This window comes from Ostrinia furnacalis, unplaced genomic scaffold (genome assembly GCF_004193835.3).
Source record: "Ostrinia furnacalis isolate ACB-3 unplaced genomic scaffold, ASM419383v2 OfSCF1172, whole genome shotgun sequence".
NCBI lineage: Eukaryota > Metazoa > Arthropoda > Insecta > Lepidoptera > Crambidae > Ostrinia > Ostrinia furnacalis.
In genome coordinates, this window is record NW_021131411.1 from 345,389 (window position 1) to 359,509 (window position 14,121).

Here is a 14,121-nt window from a genome sequence, read left to right on the forward strand (position 1 = left end):
ATTTGTAAGCAGATACCGAAATTGGTATCTGTTGACTGTTCCTTAACTTTTCATTTAAATCTACCTTGACCAGAGTAGATTTTGAGGCACGAGCGAAACTGAAAAGGCATCTTCTGGGCAAGCTCCCTTCACCATATCCGGGGTAGGATTCTTATCAAAAACTAGAAAGGAAAACTTAGGGCTGTGATGAAGTTTTCACTTTTATCTGAGCAATTTCACAGCTCTGTAAATTCTTACCTTCCCAAGTCGATCTTTCTAACATAAATACTACTGCCACCTACCTTGTCTAAATAAGACATATAAACTAAGTTTTCGATCTAATCTGCATCTTTTGCATATTCCAGCCCAACTTTTCATCGATCATCGAGCACTGCAACTTGTGGCGCAACTTCGACGACATCCAAGACTCTTGGGCCTCCGTCGAGTCTATCATAGACTACTACGGAAATCACCAGGACGTCATCGTGCCGAATGCTGGACCAGGGCACTGGAATGACCCTGATATGGTAAGACCATTTTAATTCTAAACTAATCAATGATGAGGAATTTATCTCCGTATTGGAGCCTCCATGATCCAATAAGTCCGTAGTCCAAATACTCTCTCGACTCGATAGTTGTGAATTTGTCCAGGTTGGACAACACTTACTGTGAAAACACTATTTGTTACCAGTTTTCCATAAATGTAGGCTTGAATTAACCTGATTATCCGAAAAAGTTTTTAAATGTACGAGTATTTTATGTTTGATTAATTTTGAATCTCAGAGTATCCGCCCAACAATAGGTATGCATATTACATTGAACCGGAAAACATAGGCTCTTAAAAATTTTAACCACAATGCGGAAGATTAAATCTTAAAGTTCAAGATCGTGGTAATAGTGATCAGACTACCTTTAATCTTCAAATCCTTAATGAGTTAAACACATTATTTGGATTGTTAAGATCTTGTGATTTAGCAGAATAGCATACCATAAAGTGACCTACTTAAATAGGTACTTACTTGTTGAAATACTTGACACCATTTCTTCAGTTCTCCATCATTTCATTAATACACAAGATATTATTGTTTAATCTATGCGCTATAATTTGGTCTGCGTATTCTCAGTTGTCCAATGCTGAATCAATCTCAGTAGGCCTATTAAACTGACGCCCGTATTCACAAACGATGCTTGCTTAAGTAAAGCAGCAAATGGAACGCACAGCGTTGAATAGGGCTTTGTGATTGATTCGTGTGTCACACTGTGCATCAACGCGCACTGTAAGACCTCATAGTAATGTTTGTGAATACGGGCGTAAATTACTGTCACAAAAAGAAGTAATCTCCAAAACTGTCCCTCTTCCAGTTGATCATCGGCAACTTCGGCCTGTCCTACGAGCAGAGTAAGACCCAGTTTGCGATCTGGGCGATCCTGGCGGCGCCGCTCCTCATGAGCGTGGACCTGCGCACCATCAGGCCGGAGTACAAGGCGATCCTGCAGAACAGGAAGATCATCGAGGTGGACCAGGACCCGCTGGGCATCCAGGGGAGGAGGATATACAAGGTGGGGTATCTTCGGTCTTGACTGGACTGGACTTGCGTCTAGTTTGTAGAAGTTTATTTTGAGCTAGAGAAGGATGCCAATTTAAATATCTCATAATCATCGTTATCTGGGCATGTGATCTCCAATGTAGGAGAACAACTCTCTCGAATTTACTACCTACACTCCCCACGCTGACCAGACGGATTACGAAGCTCTGAAGTTTGTTTTTCTGCCGTAGGTTCTACTATTCTACTCGGCCGGAACGCAGCTAAATCAAGATATTTTAATTAACATACAGTTGCTCCTTACATTAAAATTAACGTCAAAAGATTGCTCCCAGCTGCTACTACTTCCTTACTAGGCGCGAAAGTATAGCCCAAACCACTCTATAGTCAGGGGATTCAAGGGTATACCCATTAGTTTCTCTAAGATAAAAAATTGTATTCGAATCCCAATCCCAAGTAACGAATATGCTAAAGGGTACTTACGAGCTCGTAACAGGAAGGCCCTCTTCAAAACCACCCAACCAACTTGTATCCTTTCATTCCAGCACCGAGGAATAGAAATCTGGTCCCGGCCCATCCTGCCCATCCAGGGTCAGTACTACTCGTACGCGGTGGCTTTCGTGAACAGGAGGACCGACGGGACCCCGTCCGACGTGGCCGTGACGTTGAGGGAGCTGGGACTTAACAACCCTGCTGGATATAGAGTTGAAGTGAGTATATCTTTTATCTATGGACTGTGACACCAGAATTATTCAGTTAGGCCCAGAACAGACGGTGAAACGCTACTGCAACTTTCTGATGATTCTGATGAATGAAACTGAAACTGAAAGTTTCAAACTGGTCGTGTCATGTGTGGTCTCTCAACGGACGCTATGGCAGAAACTTAGATGCAACTCAAAAGTAACTAGCAGTTGCAGTTTCGTTGCAGTTGCGTTTCACCGTCTGTTCTGGGCCTAACATTTACAAAAGTTTAATAGGCATCTCATATAAGTACTCTGACTGAATCTTTGATTTACAGGAACATGTTCCATATTGTTTCTGTCGCGATATCATTAATGGTGATGACCACTTCAAACTTGATACTCTTACATACATGATCCATTTATGCTTTAGTCATTTCCATATTGAAGAGGATCGATGTAGTTTTAGTAACTCTCAAAAGTCTCAATCAATTTTATTACTTAGTACTTGATCATTTCTGAACGCCTAGTTCAAATACTGAGCAAAGCGTACACATTCAAACACTAAGCTAATATTTTAACGCAATTGGTATATTAAGTACCTACCTTACCTAAAAGTACATAACACGTTTTATGACTATAATCTTTACAACACTTCCACTGGAGAAAATTCTTTTGGTAAAATCGTCAACGCCCGAGTTTGGAACTCAGATAGCTAGAGAATGCTGACACGGTAATACNGTCCGAAAAAGTTTTTAAATGTATTTTATGTTTGATTAATGTTGAATCTCAGAGTATCCGCCCAACAACATGCATATTACATTCAACCGGAAAACATAGGCTCTTAAAAATTTAAAACCACAATGCGGAAGATTAAATCTTAAAGTTCAAGATCATGTAATAGTGATCAGACTACCTTTATTCTTCAAATCCTTAATGAGTTAAACACATTATTTGGGTTATCTGCTATTAAGAATTTGGCGTGATATTATGATTAGCAGTATATCATACCTAGCACTGTATCTAGTAGTAACGATTCTTGTAGCATCAGTTAAGTAGGATTCTATACTTAGCATTAATAAGTTAAAGTAAGCTGGTGCTAAAGTAAGATTTAGTAACTTACCTTGTGATTTAGCAGCATAGTATATTATAAAATGACCTACTTAAATAAGTAGGTACTTACTTGTTGAAATACTTGTCATCATTTTCTTCAGTTCTCCATCATTCCACTAATACACAAGATATTTTTATTTTTTTATCCACAACGAGGAAGCTCTTAGCCTGTATCTCACCTGATGGTAAGTGACGATCAGGCCGAAGGTGGAAGCGAGCTTCACCCGGAATCCTCAACCACGGAGGAACTGGCTATCTTACCTCTCACTGCCGGAACACAATAATATTGCGCGATAATTTGCTCTGCGTATTATTTCAGGCGGACAGCTGCTGAATCAACCTCAGCAAGTCTTTTATTTATGACTGAATTACTGTCACAAAAAGAAGTAAGCACCAAAACTGTCCCTCTTCCAGTTGATCATCGGCAACTTCGGCCTGTCCTACGAGCAGAGTAAGACCCAGTTTGCGATCTGGGCGATCCTGGCGGCGCCGCTCCTCATGAGCGTGGACCTGCGCACCATCAGGCCGGAGTACAAGGCGATCCTGCAGAACAGGAAGATCATCGAGGTGGACCAGGACCCGCTGGGCATCCAGGGGAGGAGGATATACAAGGTGGGGTATCTTCCGCTTCGTGTGTTTGTTTCTTCAACCATCACAGCTGGAGAAAGGCCTAAGATTGTAGAAGTTTATGTCGTGCTAGAGCAGGATGCCAATTTATATTCGCCAGCTCGGCATTTAGTCTCCACTGCAGGAGGACGACTCTCTCGGCAAATGGAGGATTTGCCTTACATTCTCCACCCTGGTCAGACAGCTTGGGGAGGCAGGCCAAACCAAGCCGCAAACATCAGGAAGTTTGCGGTTTTCTACCTTAGGTTATATTCTACTCTGCCGAAACTACGCAATTATTTTCTATTAATTTACAGTTGTTGCATCTTCTTACGTTAAAATTAACGTAAAAAGTACGCTCTTGCTTGTCCCCACTACTTCCTCGCTGGGCGCTAAAGTTTTCAAGGAATTGTTGTCTTACCCCATATAACGAATATGCTAAAGGGTACTTACGAGAACTTAACAGTAAGGCCTTCTTTGAAACTGCCTTTTTCCTGAATGTTCACATATTAGGTGGTTAAACCAACTTTGTACACTTTTATTCTAGCACCGAGGAATAGAAATCTGGTCCCGGCCCATCCTGCCCATCCAGGGTCAGTACTACTCGTACGCGGTGGCGTTCGTGAACAGGAGGACCGACGGGACCCCGTCCGACGTGGCCGTGACGTTGAGGGAGCTGGGACTCAACAACCCTGCTGGATATAGAGTTGAAGTGAGTGTTATAACTTTTATCCATGGACTGTGACACACTGGTGTCAGTAAACTTCAGTCATAATACAGCTAGGTGTCACATACCATGATTGAATTTTCGATTTACAGGAACAGGTTTTTTATCATTTCTGTAACGATGAGGTTCATTCATGGTGATGAGCCTTCTATAATACCTCTTTTGTTTTTATCATTTCCATATCGAAGAGGATCACTGTGATTTTGGTATATTTTCAATCCATTGAACTCCATTGAAAACTTTAGTTTTATCACCTTTCAGCTTTGAATTTCTAGCATGTCTTAACGCCTTGTTTAAATTTTGAGCAAAGTGTACTCAATCAAAATCTACGCTAGTAATATTGTGATTTATATTCATTTCTATTGCCTACATTTAACTACATTACATTAATAGGACTATTTCATTACATCAATTCCTCTGTAGAAAAGTCTTTTGGATAAATCGTCAGCGCCCGAGTTTGGAACCCAGATAGCCAGAGAGAGCTGACGTAACATTGTGTCCAGTTTTGTGATATCTAAGACTTTATAGAACTAACTCATTTTAACCTTTGTGTTCCCAGGATCTGTACGAGGATGTAGACTACGGCGTGCTGTCCCCACAGACCAAAATCAAAGTGAAAGTCAACCCCTCAGGTAGAAAGTGTCGTTAATTTCAATTTGCTTCAGGCGCTGGATAATCCACTTGCTTTGGTTTGACCGTAGTTGGTAATGTACAGTCACATTATGAAGTAGCTTAATAAAAATTAAAAGCACGAATAATAGAACTATAGCTCCTACATTCTTAGTTATTTGATACTGTGAAGGAGATCTAACATGCAATGTAAAATAGTGACACTATAAAGCGTAGCATCGAATCGTTTAGGCAGCTTATGGATTAGATTACAAACGCACGATGAAATCTAGATTATGAGGTTCCGGTGATGGTATTGTATGATAGAACCCTCAAAAATCTAAAAAAGATACCTAGGTAGCTAGGTGATAATTAGAAAGGGCTCTGAAAGTAAAAAAGTAGAAAGAGACTACCCAAGACAAAGGAAAGGAGCTGCCCCTTTTCCCCTGTAAAATTACCCCACATACCCTTATGTTTCGAGCGTTGGACTGCTAAATAAGACCCTCGCCTTGGCCAGAATGACTCCCATCCTCCTGGATAGCATTAGCATGGAACTAACCTGCTTCCCAGCTGGTTACGACCATGCTTATGATCACCTCAAGTGTAGCAGTACAGTCAAGTCAGCGTCAAATAGTAAGTGACCAAAAAGTCGGCAGCACTACCTTATTCCACTTGTAACAAGACGTGTTGTGCACTTTTTGACTACCTTGGGTGTCCCAAACTATTTGACGCTGTCTGTACCTCGGAATGCCCATATTAACGATGACTTCTCCCTCAGGTGTGGTGATCCTGCGAGCGGACGCGCAGCCCTCCTTCGCATTCAATGCGATCCCGACGCGGACAGCGTACACGCCGCTCAACGACGTTTTCCGACTGACCAAGAAATAACGCCATCTATGAGCGCGCCCCGACAACAAACATGAGCGTATCTTGACTTTAACCAGTGATTTTGATGATAGACAATGTAATAGAAGACGTAGGGTTGGCGTTAGCAGAGTGATTTTCATAAATATTGCAAATACGACCATTTTAATAGTTAATACAAAATTTAATATTGAACGAACGATAACATCAGTGAGCGTTCAAAAAAGCTTCTTTTCAAACCAAATCCTGAGATATTTTATTTTGATCGTATTTGTGGTAACATTGTAGAGTAATAATTTTATAAAGGCAATAGAGTGGTGATAATAATGTTAAATAGGAGATATTTAAACCTTTCTGTAACACCTGTTGAAATTTTATTGCAATGTTTTATTTTTTGTTAAGTTTAATCGTTTTAATCAGAGATACGCTCATAACCTTGAAGTTATGGAGATGTACAGTACGGTAAAGTAAAAACGCCATAAGATAATGATTTATGGACTTCTTATTATTCTTTTCCATACAAACAGTACTAGTTAGTTCAACTTTGATGATTTTGTCATTGGATATTTATGTATTCAATCTGACTGACGAAATCTTTGTAAATAGCACTGAGTTTTCACTCAAAGTAGGAAGACTTTTTGATAAAATCATATCACCGCGTTGTATGTCTCCTTATAACGCCATCTATTAACAATTCCGAGAACTGAATCTCAAGTCAATCTCGATAAGATCTACAAGTACAATTTATTTTGAACTCTCTAAATTAATCTTTTAATTGGAATGAAATATAGTTACCAACCGTTGTGTTTCAAACTTGCCCTAGTTTATATTTTATTTATGTTTCATTGTCTAGTGTGATGAGATGATAATATGTAACAAAATAAATGATGAGGATCGATTTTGCCATTATGTTGTACCTAGGATAAGGATGTACATTTTAGGTGCCTGTAAATGTAAGTTTTTGTAGAGATCTTAATTAATTAATTAAAATAAAATATGTATAATATTTTCATGTTTTATTCTTATTACTATAACATAAATAACTAATAATTTACTAATACTTAATCACTATAAGAAATAACTTAAAATAAATACATAATATCTACACTTTACAGAAGAAAATACGGTATGTAAGGTCTCCTAACCGTATATAAAAAGGTGACTGCACAACTTCCCGCACCGCAGTCGCACGCGCCGCAGTCATAAAAGTTTATGGCTCTTTATAACAGTTTTAATTTTATGAATAGACGGACACTAAATTATATAAACGCGTATCATCTGAAAAATTGAAATACTTTCGGCACGCTCGGTGCAAACAACTGTGCGTTCACCTAAAACCAATCGTGGGAATATCTGAAAACTCGGTGAACATCACACATGCATTTATAATATCGCAGCAGTGGGATGTTAGAAATTAATATGGAAACTATAGTTTACACTCCTATTTGGTATTAAAATGAAACTAATCAGCATATCGTCGATCCCATCAAATCAATTAGTTATTTTAAATTTGAAGACGTTATGAAGATTAAATATTACGAGTGTTAACTGAACGAATTATAACACACAAAAATATGGATAACTCGACTACGAACTCATGAAAAGAATCCAAAATAAATAACGAATTATTAAACTATGCGTTGATGTTCTTGAAAACTAAATCGCTGTTAACTCGGGGCTCTCGTCCTGTAAACTTGAAGCCGGAGACCGTGGTTCCCATATTTTCCTCTTCAATAATATTTACACTTCTGCAAAGAAAAAAAAAACATTATTACACTGAAACACCAATTAGTGTGATCTAGGATAGCTAATGAATTGAGCTTTACAAATAACAAAAAACAGAAGAAAAATAACAAAAGTAGACATGCCAATGAATTTTCAAATTTTTAAATAGTTTGGCATGGTATTTCACATGGTTGAACCAGTATTTACGCCACAACTTGTTTAAATGTTCTAGTAAATCTACACTAATATTATAAAGAGGAAAACTTTGTTAGTTTGTTTGGTTGTAATGAATAGGCTCAAAAACTACTGGACCGTTATAATGTAAATAGGGNTAAAATATAATTTTGAAATAAACTTACACAATTAATGCTTTTGAGGTTTGGTGGTTTCGTAAATATTTTTCCTAATGCTTTAAGCATTTTATCACGTCCTGAAAGAATTTTGAATATATAAGAATTTGTTGCCAATAATATTCTAAATGCTACAGTTATGTGTTCATAACAAAATTTTACACAAAAATATGGTAATCAAAATGGTTATTACCTTTCTGGTCTACTATACTCTTCGAGCGAGGCAATTTCAGTTGCGATTTCTACATACTCATCAGTTACAGCTGGAATGTTATTGACAGCCTTTTTTATATCAATTGGTGCCTTTAAGTAGTCCCTAATAAATATAAACTCATCTCGATCTTCCTTTTCACTGACCGACTCAATTTCCTCTTTAATTGGCTTGTTATCGTCTTCAATCACGTTGTAGATGACACCTCGTATCATGCTTGTTAACCGCTTCTTTCTAGTATTCTCAATTTCCTTACTATCCAACTGTGAACCCCCAAGATCTTTAGTTTCATATTTTTCGATAGCTGTTGGAGGAGGTTCTGATGCTTCATTTTCAGGTTCTTTGCTTTCAACTTTTCCTTCTTCTTCTTTGTTTTCAGGTTGTTCAATACTTGATTCTACTTTTTCGTCGTCATTTCGTTCCGATTTTATTGTTTCGTTTATGTTTACCTTATTACTATCATTAGATTCAACTGCTAATAAGTCTGTTTTATCATTTATATTTACCACTTTATTATCAGTCTTACTCAGAAAATCAATTTCTTTAATAGTGTTCTGACTTTTATTGACTGGAGGATAAAAATTAAGTGTTTTGGTAGCATTAGCTTCCTCATCTTCATATTCATTTTCATCAAAACTATTTAAAATGTTTTCACTATTATACACTACATTATCATTGGTACTGGGCGCTTCTATGTAATCTTCTTCTTCAGTGTCATACAAATAGGTATCTTTAGGTATCTGCTCAACAGGAGATCTTGTAGTAAATTGGTATTTTGATATAAACTGGCGTCTAGGAACAAACTGTGTTGTTGCAGCTATTGTTGTATATGATAATGGAGCCCTCGTAGTTTGAATATTTCTCATATTTTGAGAAATTAAGTTCAGCATAGCTGGTTTTCTGGTTGTAATTGGGTATGGGGAATAAGTTCGTACTTTAGAGTATGGCGGTGAAGTAACAACAAATTTTACCAAACTTTTAGGGAAAATATCTAATTTCCGTCGTTCTTCCGGGAGTTTAGGTGTGGTAATTTGAGGTTTACGGGTCAAGTCAATTGGTTCGGGCTTATTAAATTTGGAAAATCTATGACCCTTGACTACAGCAAGAGTCATGAAAAAGAGCGTTACCTGAAATTAAATAAATCACCGTTAATTATTGGGTTTAGTCACAAAAATCCACTTTTGCTACGCACACTATTATTTTAGACCATCACGAACAGTACTCAAACTTACCGAAAACAGATTGATCTTCATTTTTGTAACTTTAACACTGTCAACTTTCAAAGCAAAGAAAATAACTATAAAACACTTTCCTAGGGACACTAGAGGACTGCACAGAACCTTATCGTCTGAAGGTTTAACGCATAAATCAATTCGCACATCGATTTATAACGTACTCAGTGAAATGGCACTATTATTGTGACGTCTAATTTAGTTGCAGCTCCGCTTTATGATGGGCTCGTTCATTGGGGGAAGTTAATTAATGAGATCATTATGATTAAGCCTAATTATCAATTGCATTAAACGATCGTTGTATAATGAATTACATAATAATCTTAACCTTAATCATCAGATAAACTAATGAGGATTCACGAAAGCTATAGCAATTTTCGAAATTGAAATAGGAAGTAAAACAGATGATTTAAACAAAGTAAAATATTATAATAAAATATTACACAAAAAAGACGATAAACAATTTACAGAATATTACTTGACCTGTCCTGAGATGGACATGTGGCATCTGATAACCCTCGTCAAAGAGAGCGTTCACCCGGTCTTAAATAGGCACACGCAATAATTTTAAATAAACACGCAGAACACAATCAATAAAGCTTAGTTTCATATCAACACACTTCGTACGTCCATCGCAGGCAGATGATTGACAGTAAATCTAAAATCTGGAACAGTACAACAAAATGTGAACCCTTCGCTTGGATTGTCAGGATGCCAAGTCAACCACGAGAAAGCACTGTTCCCTCTACAGATATCCCTACAGAAGAACATTTCTTTAGCTTCCGTCATAGTGTAATACGGGTTGTTGATACCAACAAAAGCTATGCCCCTCTGTGAGAAAGGCTCGTACACAACTTTGTAAAAATATTGAGGAACTGGAATTACTGGATTGTTATTGTCGTCTGTGTACAGATAAATATCTACTCTGCGACCGAATTGATTAAAGAGTTGAGTGACCCCGTAAGTACCGGTGTATACTATGGTGTCATAGCCCGCTCTGTGGATATGATTGCGTAGATCAACCTCCAAGGTGTTCCAGTTTCCCCCATTGAACCCTGTCCATTGAGGAGCGCAGTTCACGTAATGGAATGTAGAGCGTTCACCAAAAGCAAACACGAAGTCTGTCTTCGCCGCAAGATGACCTCTTGAAAGCATTTCAGTCTTGTTCACGTACGTGTCAATCATAGGCCCGACTAGTTGCGCTACAGCTGCTTTCTGTCCTCGCGGTGAAAACAACGAATCCACTGGTATGTTACCGTAATGTTCGTTATCTACGAAAAATGGCCGATCAACTCTAGTCTGGAAAACAGCGTTGTAAGGTTTCTGAGTGTATTTTGAATATATGACATTGAGGCCACCTTCGTTAAAGCAAGATTCATAGGCAGGGTAAAACTGATTTTGTATTTTGTACCCGACTTCGATGACGGGGTTCCCTTCGAAGCATGTGCGGTTTGTGCGTTGACTGAGGTGATTCGGGGGATACAGGCACTTGAACATAGTGAATCTGGCAGGACCGTTGAGCCACTGGTCGTTGCCAAAGTTGTCGCCTCCTAAGCACGAAACAGAAGCAGTTATGACGTTGGTTTTGGTGTCGGGGTGAAGGATGTAGCCTGTGCCCTCGCAGCTTAGGGTCATAGAATCTCCATACTCCATATCGACGTTCCCGAAATTATCAGTGGGCTCCAGAAGTTTCCCGTTCCGAATAATAACAGGTAGGGGCTCCCCGAAATGTGTCCTCGAATGGAGCCTGCATCTTTGCCCCGGCTGTATATTGAAAACGCATAAAATTAGAGTAAATAGTTTTTGCAGATGTATCATTGTTCACATTTCTTTTTGTTTTTATTATTTTGAATCTTTTTATTTCCTTTACATTTTAAATTTGGCTGACTTATTTACATACGAAGAATTTTGATTATTTTGACTATGATTTTGACAAACAGTTGTCTGAAACTGACAAAACATTGACTGATATTTTTTTTATTCAACTAAAAATACTCAAACGCAATGCTTCATTCATATAACGGGATTTCCCCGATCATAATTCAAAACTCTAAATTTTATTCTTAGTTCTTAATCAAGTTCCTTCCACTAACTTATAAAAATATGTGTTTGTATCTAGTTATCTCGAATATGCAAAGTTATCTTCGGTGAACTTGAAACGTGTATCGTGGCGAGACATCAGCATAATCACTGCACTGCAAAAATCGAAAAAGTGGTGTCTAATACACCATCTCACTAGCATATTGCAGCTATGAACAGTAGAGTCGCTTTGTTTATAAGTTCTTCTGGTTAATTTCGTTGCGGGTCCAATGACAGTTTATACTTTCTCCCGGGACAAACTTGAGTTTCACTGGGTTAGGTTTTTATTGGCTGTCAAGCTGTAGATCCTGGCTACACAGAAGTTGCAGCAGTGGGAAAGAGAGTTGCGAATAGTCCCGTAGTAGAGTCGCTTTAAAACATCACATAACATACTACGGCACTAAAAGGCACTAACTAGCACAAATTGGGGGGCAAACCTATAGGTACCTAAAATATTGTACTTTCCTATGATAACACTATCATCATGACACTTCTCATTTGTAGGTAGGTAATTTGGGTTCTAATTTAACTATCTCATGATCTAAAAGGATGCTGATGTGATATGTGATTCGTTTATAATGTTTCTTAATTGGTTTTTCTAATGACAAATCTTACTTTCCAAACAAGACAACTTATTCATACTATTTAAAAAATGAATTTGAGACCTACCTAATGGGGCCTAGGAAAAAAATATCATCATCTCAGCCATAGGACGTCCATTGCTGAACATAAGCCTCCCCCAATGCTTTCCATGTTGCCCAATTGGTAGCATCGGAAAAAATAATCATTTTATAGCCGATAAATTAATTGTATGGAAAACATATTCTTAAGCTACAAAGCAGTCTGAAACTTAAGCTGGTAAGAACTAATGAGTGTTTCAGAAAATATAGAGTCCCAGTTTTCGTGCACAGAACGCAATAATAAGTGCAAACTTTCTTTTGCAGACCGAAAATCACGAATCTGTCAGTCTAGTTAGTGCAAGCCTGCTAAGACAATCTTCATTAGACCACTAGCGATGAGGCTGACACAAAAACCCGTCCTTGGGTGTTGAACCCAAACCCTGGCGGGGTGATTAAAGTATGGTTCGTCTTGTTTATGACTTACCATGTTTTTGCGAGGAACACAAAAAGTATGTCTGGACGTTAGCGAAGAACATGCTACCAACTGGTTTAGTTAAAAAATAAGGTATTCTATAGGACTAAAGGAAAAACCTCTTTTTTTGTGATTCTTGTTGGACTTAACACCATGATTTCGACCAAACTCATGAGTCATTCATTACGTATTTAGAATCGTCTGCGCATATCGATTGAGGAAATTTCGATATGTCACATAATATTAACCACATTGCATAAATTCAAAGCTACCGAAACCAGAAAATTAAATATGAACTTGCTAGGTATTCGTTTTGCAACAAAACGGTACTTAGCTAATGTTCTTATCCTAGGTCCGATCTACCTTTACGTAAATCCATTTAAAAAATCATTAAGCGAGTGAAAACTATTTTAAAGCAACAACTTGTGTAAGAAATTCTTGAATTGTAATAAAATATTTACTTTGATACTATTATTATCCACCTTATTTTAGTTTTTCTCTAATATAAAGTTCACGAAAAGTGACTGTATATCTGTAAATAGAAGTAAAAGTGTAATTGAATAAAGCTTATAAAACAGCTCTACAAAATTTATCACACTTATCTAGCTCTGTCACTGTCACCATACGGTCTACAATCGTTATTGTTTTATTAAATATTCAATTACATCATAATATCTACAATTACAATACAGATACAATAATACCACGATAAGGAAGTTCGTAACGATTGAACTATAAAGTATCAACATTGCAAGCACGTGCTATTTAACATACGAGTAATCCAGTAGGTCTCACGTCTAGTTTACAGAAAAACGTTTACAAAAATACTGTTTACATAACAGTTAGTGACAGATCAGATTAAAGGACACCATCATTCCTGTGTCGGCTCTCGGGAGAAGCAGACGTGTGACTCAGTGTAAACCAAATTGACAATACAGTTCGTGTAAATTGTAAACAAACGCTGTGTTTAGTGCATGATAATAATCATGGCACGAATGGTGAGTCAGCAAGTTCTAATATAGTTTTTGTGAAACTTTCGATGATTTGTTTATTATTAGAAACCGTGGAAATAAGACCTTGATATACCATTACTTTAACGATTTCCGGAGAAAGACTAATTTAGTAATAGCTGGTATGGAATGTCACTAGAAATAGATGTCCTGATGTATTTAGTGTTAATCTTCTATATATATAAAAGAAAGTCGTGTTAGTTACTCCACTTATAACTCAAGAACGGCTGAACCGATTTAGCTGAAAATTGACAGGGAGGTAGTTTAGAGCCAGGAGAAGGACATAGGATACTTTTTATC

At 37.7% G+C, this 14,121-nt stretch overlaps 3 protein-coding genes across 6 annotated transcripts in view; 1 reads left to right on the forward strand and 2 right to left on the reverse strand.

Moving 5' to 3' along the window:
* LOC114351665 (alpha-N-acetylgalactosaminidase) overlaps positions 1-6,994 on the forward strand; it is a 93,124-nt gene extending 86,130 nt beyond the window's left edge. For 2 of the 3 annotated variants that reach the window (XM_028302951.1, XM_028302950.1), the window contains exons 6-10: positions 345-506; positions 1,342-1,539; positions 2,069-2,233; positions 5,209-5,284; positions 6,037-6,994. In XM_028302951.1, the coding sequence (XP_028158752.1) occupies positions 345-506; positions 1,342-1,539; positions 2,069-2,233; positions 5,209-5,284; positions 6,037-6,146 (711 nt within the window). In that variant the 3' untranslated portion in view covers positions 6,147-6,994. The remainder of the gene's footprint in view (positions 1-344; positions 507-1,341; positions 1,540-2,068; positions 2,234-5,208; positions 5,285-6,036) is intronic. The other variant, XM_028302952.1, reaches the window with a different exon arrangement.
* A 131-nt stretch (positions 6,995-7,125) lies between these two features.
* On the reverse strand, positions 7,126-9,790 carry LOC114351666 (uncharacterized). Of its 2 annotated transcripts, XR_003655798.1 has the most exons (4): positions 9,641-9,787; positions 8,391-9,535; positions 8,207-8,277; positions 7,779-7,870 (listed from the first exon to the last, which is right to left on the reverse strand). XR_003655798.1 is itself a non-coding variant. In XM_028302953.1 (3 exons), the coding sequence occupies exons 1-3, from the start codon at positions 9,659-9,661 to the stop codon at positions 7,756-7,758; spliced, it is 1,281 nt and encodes a 426-aa protein (XP_028158754.1). In that variant the 5' UTR covers positions 9,662-9,790; the 3' UTR covers positions 7,126-7,755. The 2 variants fall into 2 exon arrangements, 1 of the variants encoding a protein (XP_028158754.1); XM_028302953.1 differs by lacking the exon at positions 8,207-8,277 and having other exon boundaries at positions 7,126-7,870; positions 9,641-9,790.
* A 136-nt stretch (positions 9,791-9,926) lies between these two features.
* On the reverse strand, positions 9,927-11,504 carry LOC114351667 (uncharacterized). The gene has a single exon (XM_028302954.1). It carries the CDS (start codon positions 11,456-11,458, stop codon positions 10,247-10,249), a length of 1,212 nt encoding a protein of 403 aa, XP_028158755.1. The 5' UTR covers positions 11,459-11,504; the 3' UTR covers positions 9,927-10,246.
* Positions 11,505-14,121: the final 2,617 nt, after the last annotated feature.